The sequence below is a fragment of the Notolabrus celidotus genome, chromosome 23 (assembly GCF_009762535.1).
Source record: "Notolabrus celidotus isolate fNotCel1 chromosome 23, fNotCel1.pri, whole genome shotgun sequence".
Classification (NCBI taxonomy): domain Eukaryota; kingdom Metazoa; phylum Chordata; class Actinopteri; order Labriformes; family Labridae; genus Notolabrus; species Notolabrus celidotus.
Genome location: NC_048294.1, coordinates 7,353,646 through 7,372,289, shown reverse-complemented (window position 1 = coordinate 7,372,289; position 18,644 = coordinate 7,353,646). Strand labels below are relative to the sequence as shown.

Here is an 18,644-nt window from a genome sequence, read left to right as displayed (position 1 = left end):
AGAGACAAAAAGAGAGAGAGAGTGCAGCCTAGGGGTTAACACCTCCAGCCCTTCAGCATCTGTAACACACACACACCTTTCTTTGAAATGGTCACACTCATGCTGTATTAATGAGAATAAAATGCTCGAGACACAACTTCAGGTTGAAAAGTGGATTTTTGTTTTTATTGAACCTTTCATAAAATACACATTAAGGTTGGCCCTTTCACAATAAAATCCATCAAACCATCAGCAATAGATGATTACACACACGAAACCCTCATCCGGCAACACCAACCATTTCTTCATCCCCATAAATATTTCAACACGAGACAAAATAAAGCTGTTTTATTTTGAAAGCGCAGCATCCAAATCTTACATTTTAACATTTCATGTTCCTCTCAGGTCTTTTATTTTGAAAAGGTTGAAACATTGACGGAGTGTGGCTAACAGAAAACTCACTTAAGAGTGTGAGAAGTGTCTGACTAATACAGTAGAGGATTAATAAGTATCAGGTTTACATTGTGATGTGTTCAGGAACCAACTATCAGTGTCGGAAAAAGAGGTTTTGTGAACTTTTTTTACACAACTACATGGTGTTGAGCTTTGTGTACAACTAAAGACATTCCTCCTCCTCCTCCTCCTCCTCCTCTTCCTCTTCCTCCTCCTCCTTATGCATTTAGTGACATACAGTACACACAGATATAAAGGTTGTAGAATTCTGTACATTATTTGCTGCTAATGACACTTAAAGCACATTTCCCCATCTTTCCAAATCTTTCCTTTTACATACACTTCCTTCACTCCTTCACACGTTTGAGAACTTCATCTTTTCCAACTCGCACATTCAGAAGCTGATAGAAGGATTAGAAAATCAGACTCAGCAATGCAACTTCACCGAAAGTTGATTTCACGGGAGATTGTGGCATCCAGGCGATGATGTGAACGCACCATCGTTTCATGAAACGCCTTCACATCAAACCAGTAATGAAATCAAACCTCGGCCTGTTTGAGTTCTAACGTCGTCTGGCTTTGCTCGTGTTTAAAAAGTCGAAGAGTAAGGTTGAGAACACCTTACATGAGAAAGCAGAGAGGAAGAAACAGTCCTCACAGGCGAAGTCGCGGCTTCCTGAGTCTGACTTCTCACCCAACGTGTACATTCTGCGGACGCTTCTCTTTGTATTGGTCTTATTTTGGCGGAGTTTAGCTCCTGATTTGCAAAACAACACACACACACACACACAAAAAAGAAATCCAGTGTAAATGACCCAGATATCGACATTAAATGTAACATTCACATGATCATCTTGCAGTACCCTTCAAAATAAAAGCGCAGGGGTGTAGCAGAACAAAGCGTCACATTCAGAGAGGGCAGAATCATGACATCTGTGATCGTTTGATTCTGACTGATGGAGTCAACAGGGCGAAACAAGAAGGATTATCTCACACACAGTGATGCACATTAAAAACAGTAAATAAGGAAACACAAAGAATGCAGCTGATGCTTCAAATCACTCATAAAGGGAGGTATTGATCTCTTTAAATGATAAAATATCCTGCTTTAATGATTGTAAACAACTCATAGTCAAACATGTCGCTAACAGCATTCGATTCAGACTTTTTACTGCCCGGTAAAAACCTGAAAACATGTGAGAGATTTTCAAAATAAAAGAGGGGAAAGTACCTGAAAGTAATGATAAGTGTTTGATTTACTTCCTTTCAAAGGGAAAAGGTAGTTTTTGATTGCTTGAGAGATATGTGAGGTAACTTTCGGATGAACTGTCTACAGCTTTTTGATTCTCTGGTTCTCAACCACGAACATGACGTGACATTTAAATATCTGCTCCCGTATACAAGCTGCGATTGAGGGGGTTTGGATCACTGAGGTACTACATTTATCAGCATTTTGGATCTCCTTATTTCTTTTCCTTCTTTTTCCAGTCTTCCCCCCTCCTCGTCGACTTTCCTTCCACCTTCTGAGGCCTGCTATCGCTCCGTAAAGTGTAAACCAAGAAGCAAAACAAAGAAAATCACATTGTGCGCTATATACAGAGAATGAGATATGAAATAATTTAAAACTGTATATACATAAAAACATAGAAGGCAAACAGTGAGGTGAGAATGGTTAGTGCTAACGTCTGTTTGATCCCAAAGACTGCTTGTGTTAACTGGAAGTGGATCCTAGTGTACCGTTTTTTTAAACCAGCTATGATATGAAGTCAATATGTGGTCAGCATAAGCTCATACTTCATGCTACAGGTGGAATATACAGAGAGAGATGCTTCTCTCAGAGCTGAACCCGGGGTTTGTTTTCGCCTACGTAAGTCGGAGTGTCTGCACGCGTGAGAGTGGACTCGTCACGATGTGGATACGATGCTTTTGCTACGGTGCTATGAGTCGAAAATTCACGAGGCGTTCAGGTGCAGACATTCCTCTTTCTAGTTAGCAGCATGCTGATTAATGTGTATCTAAATATTCTCTATCGGGATGGAGGGCGGCGGTTTGTACAGCGAAGCAGCAGCCGCAGCAGCCAACATGGCGTCAGGATGGCGTTTAGTGTATTCAATGCTTTGTTTGTTTTTGTGTTCTGTACAAAATACGCTGCAGGTGGAAGTGTTTGATCTCACTTTGAGCTCTTAGGTGTGTTTGTTTGATCAAACCCTAAGCTGCAAACAGCCCCTCCTCCATCTCTGTCCCACCGAGTCCCGCCATCCTGTGTTTGCCTAGCCAATCAGGGAGCTGCGTCTGGATAGGTCCACGTTGCTGGCACTCAGTCCCCTGCAGTCTGAGAATCCGGTGTTGGCGTCCTGCAAACAGAAGAGTCACTGTTAGAGAGAGTGAAGCTGGACGACACAGAGCGACAGATATGACATGAGGAGGTGAGACCAGAGGAAGAAAGAGAACACACGGGTACCTGTGTGGTCTCCTCAATGCTCTTGTTGAGGAAGTTCAGGGAGCTCGCTCTCTTCATTCTGTGGGAAACAAACACAAAACATCAGAGTTTATTATTAAAGATGGTTTAATAACTGTCACACACTTCTCATCAAGATCCCTAGCAGTGGCAACCAGCAGCTCCAGAAGTGCATCCAAAACAGCACAGCTATGATCCTGATGAGATCCTGTCTCACTCTGGATCAGATACAAAATCTCCCTGCTAACACATCAGCGCATTCAGGACAACGCCCCTCCTACCTGAAAGAACCGCTCACCTCACAAACCACCATCCCTCCAGGATTTAACTCCTCACTGTGGGGGGGATCAGGCCATTTACTCTGCTGCAGGTCTGTGGACTGCCCTCCCTGACCATGTGAGAGCACCACAGACCAACAAATCCTTCAATAAAGGACTAAAAGCGTCCTCTTCCTAAGTGCATTTCCTTTTTTCATCTCATCTTCTGTGTGTTATCAAGTTGCTCTCATAATTGAATGTTTCATTGTTTTTATCGTCTTGTTTTTAAACCCTCTTTTACCCTGTTGCTTGTATTATTATTATAGTAATTTAAGTGTAATAATGTGTTGACTTTGATAGAAAATATCCCAGATTAAATCCAGGTTTTGATAAAAACAAGTGTTCAGTTCAAGTGTTCAAAATCTGCTTAAAGATCCAGCAGTATAAAACTTTGAGGATTTTTCTCTTTAGCTCCATGGACAGCAGACAAATGGAAAAAGAAGTGCAGTCATTTAAAAAAATAATCTGATTAATGACATGCTTTGTGCTGAATTAATCACAATAAACTGCACTCTTTCCTTCTTTTTTTTAAGTGTTAACTCATAAACTACTTTCATCTGATCATCTTGCCTCCCTTCGTGCCCCCTCCTCACCCCACATACACACATATGTAGGCTACACACACACACACACACACACACACACTTGCTCCTGGCCCTTCCCCTCCCCCTGTCTCTGCCTGTATGTGCCCTAGTTAATAAATAAATAACATTCTGAACAATGTTAATCATCAGCTGGGTTTTTTAATAGTAGCAGAATGATGCAGGTCAGAGGTGTGTCTGATCTTAGGCGGGCCGAAGAACTTGAAAGTCCTGTGTGAAGGATTCGTTATATTATTTATAAAACTTCATCACAGATTCTTTGATCCATGTGACCTCAAGAATGAAAAGATAACATAGAGGCCAAAATTAGGGCCAACTTCAATGCAACAACCTTACCTCTTTGTGGATCTATATAAAAATAAAAACCTCAATTTTTTTAATGGATAGTTGAAGAAGAACAACTTTGACTCAGTTGTCATCAAAAGGCAGGACTTCCAAAGACCCACAGGTTCAAACTCTTCAAATGTGAAGATCTGACATTTTGAGCGCCACATGTTTATTCAACTGAAGTGATATCTGTGATTAATGATGTGTGATAATCCTGACATTCATCTTACCCGGGGTTGCGGGGTTCTTGTGGTCCGCTGCCCTGCAGCTTCTTCACCAGCATCTCACTGCTCCTCCTCAGAGCGTCACGGATCTTCCCGAAGGAGCCGCTGCGGCGCAGAGACCCGTTACCGTCCTGAGGACAGAAACCCAAACATGATACTGAATCAGAGTGTACTGAAGATGAGATATCAGACTCTTGACATGACCTACTCCACATAAAGAACTTCATTATTCGTGTTTTGTGTTTTGTTGTTCATGAACTGACCCCGTTCCATTCAGCAGAGTCATCGCCCTCGTTCTCCCCCCTCTGTCCCCCCGGCCCGTTGATTCCCTCCCTGCTGTGTCGTCTGTCCCCCCCTCCGGCGCCCCCGTCCTTCAGCAGCTCCACCACCTTACTCTGGTTAATGGCATCAATACCCTGAGAGAGAGAGAGACACAGAGAGAGAGAGAGAGAGAGAGAGAGAGAGAGAGAGAGAGAGAGAGAGAGAGAGAGAGAGAGAGAGAGAGAGAGAGAGAGAGAGAGAGATACAGAGAGAGAGAGAGAGAGAGAGAGAAAGAGAGTGAGAGAGACATAAATAAAGAGTGAGAGAGTGAGTGAAGGCATTAAAAGAAAATTAAAACTCTTAAACCGCTCAAACAGTCTCTGATCTTTACTCACATTCACTTCATGTCTGTTCTTAAATCAGTTTGACAAGACGCTAATAAATCCCAGCAGGAATGTGACATTGAACTAACCAGAAGTCTTAAGTGACCAAAGAGTCCAGGCGACTAATCTAACAGCAGTAATTCACCTGAGTGTGTGTTTGTAAGTGTGTGTAATTGTGTGTGTGTGTGTTGTACCTGTTTGCGTGTCTTGCTGGCACACTCCTCCAGAGTCTCTGCAGCCTCCAGTTTGCCCTGACGACGGTACAGAGCTCCCAGACTCTTCAGGGTGGTGTTCACTGTGGGGCTGCAGAATGAAAACTTCCTTTATTGTTTGATAAATAATCATTTAAATGTCTGTTATCAAAGTTTTTGATAATAAAGTGAGATTTTCCTGAAGAAAAAAAGTTGTTTTTAAACGTATCCTTGTACCTTTTATTTAACAAAAGGTGCTTTTTAAAAGCAGGAACTTTCCCAGGAACTACAGACCTTATGAGGAGCTCTAAATGTTTCCACAGCAGGGACGAGGGGAAAAAAATGTAGTTCTGGGGTCGTTAACCTCGTCCCTGAAAACCTCCTGCTTGGGGGGTAGTACTATTTAATGGACAAGGAACTATGGGGGGCGGAGCCTGCAATGCTGGAAGCTTCTGATTGGTAGAGTACCCTCAGTGTTTTTATTTCCCTCGCCGTCCATAATAACATCACACACAACTGTGATTCACTTTGTTTAATCGCTGTGTAACACTCGTCTTCTCTGAGCCTGATAGTGTGAATGCATCTCTGTCAGCTCTCAGTGTTACAGTTTTAAAAGTGACCTTGTAAACTGGCGACCTCAGCTGAATGTGTCAGTGGCAACAGAATGAGTTCTTGGGAACGCATCAGAATTTGGGTGTTTATGTAAATGTCAAAATATCCTCATCAGATATTTAATGATCATCTAAAGATATTTGTGTAGGACACATATGTCTGAAAGTCGCCAATTAACAGGGTGGCAATTTTAGCTGAAACACCGGTCGATCTTGGGCGTTACAGGCATGTTGAAACAGCTTTGCTACTCGCACTTCATTCAAAGTGTTGATTCAGTGAATCCATTTACAATGCACTAAAGCATAACCAAAAACAGCACTAGATAAATCTCCTTTATGCTAACAGGCTAACTGTAGTGTTGCACATGAAGATGTCGGCCTGTCTGTCTCCTTCTATGGTGTCATCTTTGCTGAATAGCCTTCGTCTTTGTCTTACTGCCCTCTACTGGTCTGCTGGTGTAGTTTAAACACCGCCAGAACATCCACGGGGCTTCAGGTCTCAGTGGAAACGCAGACAACAATGTGCCAATAAGAGTTCCTGGTACTTCTGGTCAAAAAGCACCTTTAGGTACAGTATGTCTCACCTGTCCACTTTACAGGCCTTGTACCAGCTCCCATACTCAACGTAAGGACCCGTGTCTTTGCGGTTCCCCTGAGAGCAACATTGAGAGAACAAGAAGAGAGAGGAGAGTGATTCAACAGCTTTTTAAAAATGTCCTTCATCTCCTTTATGATGTTCATTCTGCTCTCCTCCTTCACTCTCATTTTGACGTTCAGTTCATTTCATTGATACATTGTCTGCTTGGACTGACCTTGCTCTCCTCTCTCTCCTCTGCATGCATCCAGATTGGCTTGTTGTCGTCTGCAGAATGAGGACAGAAGAATTTAAAAGACAACACAGACAGAATTCTGCAAAGTAAACCTCAAAAAACCACAAGTTGGGTTTCATCAAAGTGTGCGGCGCCAAATTCCTGCTTCGCCTCGTGCTGGACATGTGACACATTAAGGGTTTGATGAGCTTAACCACAGCGGGAGGGGAACGTGGACATTAAGCTGCTCCACACGCTCCGATAGCATGAAAGTAATCCTCTGACCCACTGAGAGGACTGAGGGTGAGCGCAGGGATCAGGGTGTGGCCGAGTGACGAAACCAGATCCAAAAAAACACAGCTAATATCAGGGGGGGGACTTCAGCTTCACACATTTTACATCATGGAAAATAAAATAAATCTGATTATTCTTGAAAAAGAAAGAGAAATAATACTCAGCATTATAAAAATTCTGTCCAAACTTTACGCGAGTTGTTTTGTTGACATGCCAAGGATAACACAAAGATATTTACATTGAAGAAGCAGAAACAGGGAGATGGTTGCCTCCAACATATAAAAACTTGTGGACTGACTGTAGCGTACTGACTCAGTTTTCCCTTCAGTGTGACTCAGCAGCCTGCGTTTCATCTGTACTCACTGTTGACGGATCCAAACTCCTTCTCGTGTGCTCGGGTCAGGATCTCTTTGTACAGAGCCTCCGCGTCTTTGAACTTCCCCTGCTTCAGGTAGCACGTAGCCTGAGGAGAAACACGACGTCTTATTCATGTGTCTGAACCAAAGACTCTATAACAAAGTCTCAAGAAGCAAACACTGTACCGCCTTTAACCTGCGTTATTTTAATGGCCAGCAGGGGGCAGCGTCACCAATGCAAGAAGAGTGTTTTCCATATGAGATTATGATCTCAATCTTTGGTTTTAAGTCTTCTTAAAAACAGTAAGATGTGTATTTTGTAAATTATGGTTTCATGCTATGAGAACAAGCTACCTGCGATCAACAAGTCACGACAACTACAAAGCTAGCAACCCAATCCAGTTATGGTAATATAACTATATGTTCACACCAAATGAGAATAAAGTGATACACTAAAGTGAATTATATGTAAAGTAAATGTTTAGACGGAAGTAGACGAGTTCTTGTTGGGCTGTGCCAATGACATGAATTTGGCGGTGCAAATTGCGCTACTCAAGCAAATGACGCAAATTATATGCGCCAAGCAGCAACCTCCGGTCTCAAACTATGAAGCCCGTGCGGAAGTGTTATAAACTGCAATTAATCAAGTGTCCACTAGAGGCTGGCTGCAGAAACACCGGAAACAACAAACACACCAATTCAAAAAAGACGATCTTTGCAGCATTAATAAACATGTTTACAGCCTGGTTCAAAAAACGGCTTCGGTGTACGTAGCTAATTTCAGCAAAATCGGCACACACTGTACGGGGGTGAATTTTTTTCAACACGACGGATCAGATGATATTAAGATTACGAGTTTTTGCCCAAATAAGGACATCTCTGACTTGATTGACCGGCGGGAACACATAGCTGTTGGCTAGGAGGCTCAAACCCCGTCTCTTTACGTCACACTCTGCCTGGTTGAGTTCAGCATTTCCAATATGGCTGCCGCAGATGATTAGTTTCAAAACAGCGCTCAGGAACAGATGGGTGACGTCACGGATACAACGTTCATTATTTATGGCGCAAATTTGCGATTGGGTTCAACGCTCCACTAGCTTTTTTAGTTGAGTTGAAAGATCTGAACTCAAGCAAATCATTCGGATGGAGTATACTGTAAGTCATAAAGCCCACCTCCTCCATTGAAGCAGATGGAACATGGGTCAATGTAGAAAATTAAAACACAAGTCATATAATTATTCTTCAAACGTGCTTTTTGTCAAAGCAGTTCGTTCTTATAATGTGGATTTATGTCCGAATGTCCCGAGTGTGATTAGTTACTTGATGTTAAAAAGATGATTGATTGATAAATGCAGTCTCCGCTTTAAACAGACACAAGAATCGGCTCTGCTGTAGACTGTATGGAAGTGTCAACATTTAAAACCCACCAGGTTGTTTTTGGTCTTAGCCACGTTGGGGTCATCAGCTCCCAGTTTGGACTCGTAGATCTCCAGGGCCCGTCTGTAGTAGTACTCCACCTCGTCATACTTGCCCTGGTTCTGACACAGCAGCGCCAGGTTGTTCAGCTGCTTGGCTACGTCAGGGTGGTACTTCCCCAACACCTGCAGACACATTCTCAGGGTTAACTTTCATGTAATCTGACCAGGAGAGCATTGTGTGTGTTGTTGGTGTGGGTTTATACCTTCTCTCTGATCTCCAGGGCTCTCTTGCACAGAGGTTCAGCCTCCTTGTATTTGCCCCTCTTGCCGTACAGAACAGCCAGGTTGTTGAGGGTGGCGGCCACAGCTGGATGATCCTTCCCCAGAGTCTTCTCTCTGATGGCCAGAGCGTCATTCAGGAGGTGAGCCGCTTCTTTGTACTTGTTCTGATCCCTGACGACCGAAAAGAGAAACTCACTTTCATCCTCCATCTTTGATTACATTCCAGGTAAAAGTCAAGACATCCTCACGTTAGTCCCTCACCTGTACACGAGAGCCAGGATGTTGAGCATGGTGGCCACATCAGGGTGGTCGTGTCCGGATGTCTTCTCCAGGTCCTCCAGGGCCTGTTTGCAGAGCGGCACGGCCACCTCGTACCTGCCCTGAGAGGCGTACTGGATCACCAGGTTGTGCAGTGTTCGGAGGCGGGCTGGGATCTCGTAGCCTCCCTGCTGGGCAGCCACCTCTCCGCTGGGCTGAGCTGTAGAACAGAGAGGAGGAAATCAAAACTCATGTCTTACTGTGAGTCTGATACAGGAATACAACAGCTGATCAGATATGTTATCACATATTCTGTTGACCTTTCAACTCTCTCAGTCACTTTTATAATCTCCTCTGTGATTTAAATTCAGGGAATTCCCTCTAGAGGAACCAACCAGGACGAGGGTCTTAATTTAGTTCCAACGCAGAAAAGTCCCTGCTCTTGGAGCACTACTTTTCACGAGTGTAGGAACACTGAACATTTCCTTCTGGTTCATTACTCACACCCAGTGAGCTCTAACCCAGATTTCAACGATGACAAGGTCGGTCTCAGCAGATGTGTGTCTAACATGAGTCTGGTTCTGCTGGAGGTTTCTGCCTGTTAAAGGAAGTTTGTCCTTGCCACTGTAACTTGTTAAATGCTGCAAAGTGCTCTGCTCATGTTGGATTAAGATGAGATCAGACTGAGTCCTGTCTGTAAGAGGGGACTGGATCGGATCCTGTCTTGATGTTGGGTCTTTGTTGATAATATTACAGAGTACAGACTAGACCTGCTTGAGTGTGAAACCATCATGGTGTCCAAATAGGGTTGCAAAATTCCTGGAATTTTCAAAGTTGGAAACTTTCCATGGGAATAAACGGGAATAAACCAGGAATTTACTAAATTGAAGGTTGGCCCTTAATAGGGAACTTAAATATAGTTGAAGAAAATATATTTTAGAATAATCCTGACTAAAACAACCAGATTTAATGCAAGTACAGTTAAATATCTATTCTATTCCTCAATCACATGCACATAGCACACTGCTTACTGCAGGGCTATTGAGACCACGCCCCCTACATGCACTGTGCATTCCTCTATCACATGCACAGATCATTTCTATTTTGGATGGATGTCTGCTTATAACAAAACAAATATTTACGCTTGGATATGATACCTTTCCATTAAATTACCCTCAATTCCCAGTAACTTCCCATAAATTCCCATGGAAAGTTTCCAATTTGGAGTATTTCCCAGCTTCACTTCCAAAGGAAATCTACTGGAAATTTTGCAACCCTATGTCCAAAACATTATTTCACTTTATAATCTTGATATTTTGTTCATCTTTGAGTTGAACCGGTCAACACAGATGCACTTTCAACGCATTTTATTTTCATACAAACATCCTAAATACAGTGATTTGCGCCGGTACCTAAATATGAAGGCAGATCAAGCTCCGACACAGCTGACTGATGCTTTACGCTAACCTAGATGACTGATATCTAACAGACGAGTTGATTTGTGTTGACAAATCTGGAAATGAACTCAGCTTTTGTGAGATCAAATTCCACTCGTGCTTTTTGTTTAAATTACAGATGAAGTGCGTCTGACCGTCAAAGTGAGCACCAAGCTGCTAAGAGACTGAACTTTTAAGAGTATTCAATTATTAAAGGCACCATGAGGTAAGTGGTGGAACACTTGCTGTGTGGCAAACGAGGAGGAAGCCTGAACAAGCCGACTGTAAAATCATCTGCTCATCAATTAATGATGAGATTTATTTATCGTGACTTGCAGTAACTGTGATCTGCTCCTGTCTATTCAGTTTCTTGTTACAGCAGATCTGTTCAAAGTCAAACCACAGCTGATGTCATACCCGGTCCCTGGTCATCATCATTGGGGAACAGGTCGTCCAGGCTGTCTTTTGAACTGTCTCCCCCGCTCCCTCCTCCTCCGCTGCCACCTCCGCCGGCGCTCTGGTTCTTCTCCTCCGACGGCGAGACGTCGTCGTCGAACTTCTTGATCTGGTTCATGAACTCGAGGTGCTTCTTCTCCTCCTCCAGCTGGGCCACGCTCTGCTCGCTGCGCTGCAGTTTGTGCTGTGTGCCCGCCAGCTCGTCGCGCAGCCATTGGTTCTCCTGGCAGAGGCGGCGCACCTGAGCGCGCAGCTTCTGCTTCTCTGACTCCACGGCGCTCAGGTGGCTCGACAGCGCGATGATCACCTGGAGGGACGAGGAGAACAAGATTGAAACTTCACACAAAGGAAAAATTGTTATTTGTGTGACTGAACAAATATTAGGCCTGAGTCTCTGACCTGTGCCTCCCCCAGGCCCAGCTCAATGGCCTCCAGACTCTTGCGGAGCAGCCCGGATTTCTCCTGAGCTGCCGGCGGCTGCGTGCAGTCCAGCAGCGAGTTGAGGAGCTGGGCGTGTTCACCGCGCAGCGTCTCCAGGCCCTGCATGACGGCCTTTGTATTGAGCACGATCTCATCCTGGCTCAGTCGCTCGAGGGCTTCTTCGCGTGGATACACCATGGTGGACATTTCCTGGTTTCATACACACTGAAAGGAAGAAAGAAAGGAAGAGAACGTGAGGATGACTGCAGGGAGGTTTGTTTTTGGACGTGTTTCTGCTGAGCCGGCTTTGGGTTTGACCTTCAAACAGAGCTCACACAGGAGCTGCTGAAAGCGAGCCCATCCTTTATGAGCGGGTCAGAGAGGTGAACGTGTCGGACTCAAAGAGACAGAACAGATAAGTATAAGAGAAAAGAGAGAAGCGCAGACAGAAATGGAAACAACAGATACGAGGAAGGAGAAGTGAGGAGATACTTGATTAAGAAGTAGGTCAAAGTGGTGAAATCACATGTCTCATGCACGGAGGCTGTAGTTCTATAGAAGCAGACGACCCTGGTGTGCTTCTGACCTGCAGGCCTTTACCTCAAATCATCCCCCACTCTCTTTTTCCAGCTTCCTACTCCATCCAAAAAGTAGGGCAGGGCGCAAATTTAGTCTAACGGTGAAGTTGTACGGCTCGGGTTTGATTCCAGACTCTTTCCCGCATATCATTCCCCCACTCTCTCTCCTGGTTTCGTGCTCTATCCACTGTCCTCTCTCTTCTCCTCTCTAAATAAGAGGTGAAAAGGCCCCAAAAATATAACTTCAAAAAAAGGAGAGATTACCTTACAAAACTATCATATCTCATGCTTTTATTCTGCCTCTTTATCTAGCATTAGCTTGAGGCATAAGCTCTCATGTTGTTGCATCATTGTCTGTTAGCTAACCCTCTCTCTCTCTTTGTTACCTGCCAAGGAGGTGTGGACTTCTCGCGAAACGTATGAAGAGAAGAGAGGAATCTAGTTTCTCATGAGTGGATTGCAATCTTGTACGGATAGAAAAAAAGAAATACGCGGGGCACTGGTGGCCTAGCGGTCTAAGCACCCCACATACAGAGGCTCGTTGCAGAGGTTGCTGGTTCAACTCCCGACTTCGACCATTGGCTGCATGTCTTCCCCCACTCTCTACTCCCCATGTTTCCTGTCTCTCTTCAGCTGTCCTATCAAATAAAGGCAAAAAAAGGCAAAAAATATAACTTAAAAAAAAAAGGAAATATGCTAACATAGTGGGTAAACAAAATTTGGCAGAACACCGGGTATCGTCTGCATGTGGGGAAACACTGATGGTATATCGTGAGCTGTAAAATCCTCACTTCCTGCCGCCATGTTTGTACGCTTCTTTGCAGCTACAGACGTAAAGAGACGTTGATCAGAGAGGTCAAAGGCAGATGTGCACCAATTTTTATCAGTCCTGTGACTTCTGTTGCATCCCTACGTTACACCCTGACACGGGTCTTCCACCAGATCTGTGTCCGGTCCGTCTCCGATCTGCTGCAGTCCGGCTCCGTGCTCTCATATCCGTCAACACACACTGGTTGCGTTTTCAGAACGTAGCATGGAGCAGGACCGCCGGACAACTGGAGTCATGTGACTGAGGTTTTCCCGCGGTAATTACTGAATCAAGGATTCTCCTCCTCCTCTCCTCATCCATGTTGTCTTTATGGTCCTCTGAAAACCTCTGACCTGTTGACTCCAGGCCTGGCTCCGCTCATCATGACGGTTTGTTGTTGTAGTTAAGTGAAATACGATCTGGTGATAACACAGAGTGTTTTATTCTGAAAATTAACCGGATGTTTTCATTTTGTTTTGGTGCCTGACTTCCTGTCCCGCTCCATCTGCTCTGTTGAGATTGATGCATCATGCTCCGGCATCTGGCAAAAATAGAAGTCTTGCATATCTGATCTGTTGCGTTCCGGCGTGCCTGATCAGAGATGCAGCCGGAACTCAGCGGAGCGGATCCAGTGGAAGTTAACACAATGACTAGAATAGAATCAGATCCGGTGCAGTGACAGATCGGAGACAGACCGGACGTGTATCTGGTGGAATTTGGCCCTTACTTGCTCCACACACGAGTATGATATGTGTCTTAAACTAACAGAACACTGCAGTAAAAATACCCTTAAAGTAAATCCACATGAAGATGCAATTAACCTCACAGGAGCATGTTTCCAAAATCTCCTCACATTAAAATGTAACTGATGTAACCATGCTGTTTAAAGAGACGTATGCACGAATCTGCTGCAGCTCCTCTCCCTCACTTCCTCCCTCTTTGTGCTCCACTCCACTTCCAAACACAGCTACATAACAGCCCATAGTTTCATTAGGCCTGCAGTAGTACGGCCAATTTGAAAGGGATGAGATGTGTGTGAGAGAAAGTGGTGTGTGTTTAGACCCATTCAGATTACAAAGATTAGGAAGGAGTCCTCTGAGCTGGAAAGTGACGCAGCAGCAGCAGTGATCAGTTCAGCCAATTAAACTGAGACAGAGCTGCTGTTTCCAAGGAGACACTGACTCAGAGTCAGGTGATCGTGACAGAATCAAACGTCACAGGGTGATTCACACCAGGGCCTGACTTCTGATCTCCTAATTACTTTCATGTTAAGTAATAAAAAGTGATGTAAGTAACTGTGTAATATCTCCAACAAAAGTCAGAGTTTTACCTTTAAATATCCTGACGTGAATCACATGTCTTTAGGAGACACATTTAAGGGATTATAGTGAAGCACGTTAACAGTAATGTCCATCTATGTATCCTCCTCATCTTTACAGCCTTAAAAATCATCAGTGTTCGGCCTTTTAAAAATAGTGTCTTTGAATTTCTGACATTGTCCCCCAAACAATTCACACTTCTAGAAATATCAGATAACGTCATGATCTGTATTACAAGGCCGATCAGGCTTTTTTCAAAATAATTAATTATTTTCCAACCACTTTTTCTAGTAATACATTTTTTAAAGCACTGGTCTATTTTTAAAATGTTATTTTAATTTCTTTATTATATGTATTCATATCAACTCATGTTATTTCATTTCATGTATTTATTAATTAAATTTGTATTTTATTTTATGTATATACATTTTATTTCATTCATTTATTTAATCTAGTTTAATTTTACTTCATATACTTATTCCATTCATTTTTTTTATTTCATATATTTATATTTTATTAATTTTTCTTTTATTTCGTTCATTTATTTCATTTATTGTTAATGTATTACCTGTATTTCATTCATTTTTATTTCATTTCATTTCATTTATTTTATTTTTGTATTTACTTCATTCATTTTCTTTTATATATTTTCTTTCACATATTTTTATTTTCTTTCATTTACCTATTTCATTCATTTTATTTTCTTTGATTTATTTTTTTCATTTTCTTTCATTTATTCATTTTTATTTTATTTCATTTCATTTTATTTTTATTTCAGTTATTTTATTCTATTTCATTTATTTACTTAATTAATTTTTATTTCAATTCATTTATTTATTTCATTTATTCTTCTTATTATTTCATTTATTTTTATATTTTTTATTTTTGTTAAGCTTACCTCAATCAGTGGGTGATCAGATGAAGTTATTAGTCATATTTATAATGAGTCACAATGACATTTAAAACATGACTCATGTCTTTAGTTTTAGGCTGAATAGATACAAGCAGAATATATTTCCAGCAGAGCTTTTAGAGTCTGTATCTTTATGTACATCTACCAAGCAGAGGCCTCAGGCCCTGTCAACATCACTTTCCTCACTTAGCATGCGCACTGCGAGCTTACACATCGACGGCTGTAAATGAACCCAATGCAGCAGCAGCAGGACAGAGCAGCCATTTGTGCAGCATCGTGACTTTCCCTCCTCTCCTGCTTTGATGGAGGAGGCGCACCTGTTCTCCTCTCCACCCCCCCACCCTGCTCCCCCTCTGTCTGTCTCGCACTCTCCCTCACCCAGCCACCCCCACCCCTCCCTCCCCTCTCTACCGCCTCACACACTCACTGCAATGCACCAATATCAAACCTCCTGTTTAAAACACCAGGAGCTGTGAAACGACAGAAAGCAGCACCACAGAATGAAGGTGGACTCATTATGTGTGCATGTTTAAACCGAGCATTCAATGACACAGATAAATAAATAAATAAATAAATAAATAAATAAATAAATAAATAAATAAGCCTGGAGGTGGATGGATGGATGAGGCCTGCAGCCGGGAGGGGCGGAAGGGTTTGGTGGATCAATCAAGGTGACTGATACAGAGAGGACAGGAGCAAAATAAGGACAAACCTTTAAGACTGATTCAATAATGCTAATCCAATGCAAATGTCTGTGTCCATTTTAACTATTTGTAAACAGAGTAGGCCCGAGCACCAGCAGCAGTGATTATTAATGCTGTATGCGACTGTACACGATGTTCCATCATATGCACAAATACAAATATAACATTAAAGTCTGAAAGTGCAGCAGCAGCGTGCTCCAGGACATGACACATTTACGAGCCTCGCCGAGGATGTAATGTTAAATTTGACATGCTGCTGGTTTAATTATATCTTCAAACTACCAGGCTTCGATTTAAAGTTCATTTAAATAAACATAATCCGTGTTTTTACCTGCATTGAAGACAAATGCGAAGCTTTCTGTCCCTGGAACAAAGCAGCAAGACAATGTTGTGATGCTCCGAACGAACCAGCGTCAAGTGTATCAGAGCAAAACAACCCACTTCCGGTTGGGGTTTTTCAAAATAAAAGGAAGTAAAGTAGGTCGGGTGCCAAATGCTCCTGTATGACAGCCACTATTTTATTTTCACTTTTGCAATGTTTACAAACCGATACAAACATATCAATATACCAACAGTATATGGACATAAAATAGGGTAAGGCATACCGGATAAATAGAAGATAAAAAAAAGAACCCCCTCAAAAAATAAAAAATAATAAAAAATTGTAAATAAAAAATAAAAAGATGGTCAGTGTACAAAGACACTACAAACAACTATATTAAGAACTTGGTGTAAGAGACGTACCAATATGGTCTAAATATGGCTGCCAAATTTTCAAAAAAGTGTCATATCGTTTTCTGAGACAATGTGATTTTTTCCAGGGGGATGCAACTGCTCACCTCAGAAGACCACCTGTCAATAATAAGGGTGGAATCAGATTTCCATGACAAAATGAAACATTCATTGTTGTCAATACAAGTTTTCATGATTAAGGAACACATGCAAGCAGCTAGACCTGGAACCTTCCCCCCGCCATGTCTCCCTTTCTGTAGTATATCTCACTATGGATGGTAATACATGGTTCTACACCTCCATCATCCAGTCTGTTCTGTGCACCTCCATCACTGTCTGGTTTGGATCTGAAACCAAACTAGACAAACACAGACTGCAACGGACTATAAAGACTGCAGAAAAAATCATTGGTGTCGACCTGCCCCCCATCCAGGACTTGTACCGGTACCGGGCCAGGAAATGGGCAGGTTGCATCACAGCATACCCCTCACACCCTGGACACAAATTCTTCCAACTCCTCCCCTCCAGCAGGCGCTACAGATCACTGTGCGTCAAAACAACCCGCCACAAGAACAGTTTCTTCCCCCAGGCTGTCACTCTGATGAAAACACTAAACCATAACAGTGTCATACCTGTTGGATCAATACACTCTGTAAATATACATGTAAATATACAATTCAACGATTCTCCAAGCAGAATTCCATATTTCTATTTATTTTATTATTTAACTACTATTTTTTTAATGTAAAAACTGCACTTTATCATATTATTTTAGCCTGTACATATTAGTCATGCCTATTTGTTGTTCTTTTGTATTTATAGCTGATGTTATTGTTATTATATGTTTATTTGTATTTGTATGTCTTATTCTTATGCCTTGTACAAAGAGAGCACAGTTTGTCTTATACCTGTTTTATAAATCTCATTACTTTCTGGAAAATTATTTGTTACTTGGACTGGCTGCAAAACTTGTTTCAATTTTGTTCTGGATAAAAACTTATATCAAAAAATGTAAAAAAAAAAAAAAAAAAAAACATTTCTTGTTTTACTGCCAAAAATACATTAACCTCACAAATGAATGCTGATACCACTTAATAATTAATACTTAGGTTTAAAACCCATTACCTTTATTTTGAAGGTCGCTGGACGCCTTAAAGCCGTAGGGTACCTGTTGTCACTTTCACACTCATGTCGTTATTAGGAAACCACACGGTCAGCCCAGAATAGCTACGATATCATTTAGTTAAATTTAACACATTTTTTCACCCCTCCACAGTCACTGACCATCCATTCTCACCAAAAAACTTGTCTTCGGTTAAAACCAAAGAAGATGTTCTTCAGATGTGACAGCTGGGAGACGGGAAATGGCTCTTCTCCCAGAATCCAAATCAAAGATGAAGTGACAAGTCAAGATGATTCCCGACTGGCATTTTTTTTCAATCGCTCCCAGCTAGCTTCTAATCAGTTAGCATCCTCTATAAGCCTAGTTTGATAAATTTTCAGTCTTTCTAAACGGGTTGTAAAGTTTTTCCTTGAGGAAGATTCTTGTATTTATTCTGGGATAATCTGACAGTAGGTTACTTGATGGTTGACTTTGAGTACTTTCTCAGTTTAAAAAGGATACAACTTTTTGTCACTATGAAACACCAAAAAGCTTCCAAGAGTTCATAAATATGTTGTCAGAAAATGTTCAGGTAGTTTTAGGAGATACAAAAACTCCTTATCAAATGACTGGGCTTCTTTGTTTGTTGTAACAAACAGCTTTCAGGTGGGCTTCAGTTAGGGTTGCCAACTGTCCCGTATTAGCCGGGACATCCTGTATATTGGGCTAAATTGGTTTGTTTCATACGGGACCTCAATTGTCCCGTATATTGACTATTAAAGCTGCTGTTGGTAGTAATGGTGTAAAAAACTGTAGTTTCTTTCTGCTGGGTTTGGAGAAAAGGTCATAACACACATACTCATCTGTAAGTGTAGTAATTTGAGATTATGGCGAAATCTCTGTGTTTTGCAATGCCTTTGTATCAAGCGATGTTATTATTCCCCTCTTTCCTG

General features: G+C 42.1%; 1 protein-coding gene across 2 annotated transcripts; it reads right to left on the bottom strand.

Moving 5' to 3' along the window:
• Positions 1-137: 137 nt before the first annotated feature.
• klc2 (kinesin light chain 2) lies at positions 138-17,989 on the bottom strand. Of its 2 annotated transcripts, none has more exons than XM_034676858.1 (14): positions 17,887-17,989; positions 11,515-11,760; positions 11,077-11,422; positions 9,227-9,443; positions 8,947-9,136; positions 8,693-8,866; positions 7,273-7,372; positions 6,619-6,668; positions 6,391-6,458; positions 5,199-5,307; positions 4,624-4,776; positions 4,367-4,491; positions 2,894-2,951; positions 138-2,786 (listed from the first exon to the last, which is right to left on the bottom strand). In XM_034676858.1, exons 2-14 carry the CDS (start codon positions 11,740-11,742, stop codon positions 2,703-2,705), a joined length of 1,902 nt encoding a protein of 633 aa, XP_034532749.1. In that variant the 5' UTR covers positions 11,743-11,760; positions 17,887-17,989; the 3' UTR covers positions 138-2,702. The 2 variants fall into 2 exon arrangements, with proteins under 2 accessions (XP_034532749.1, XP_034532748.1); XM_034676857.1 differs by lacking the exon at positions 17,887-17,989 and adding an exon at positions 16,189-16,320.
• Between the last annotated feature and the right edge of the window lie 655 nt (positions 17,990-18,644).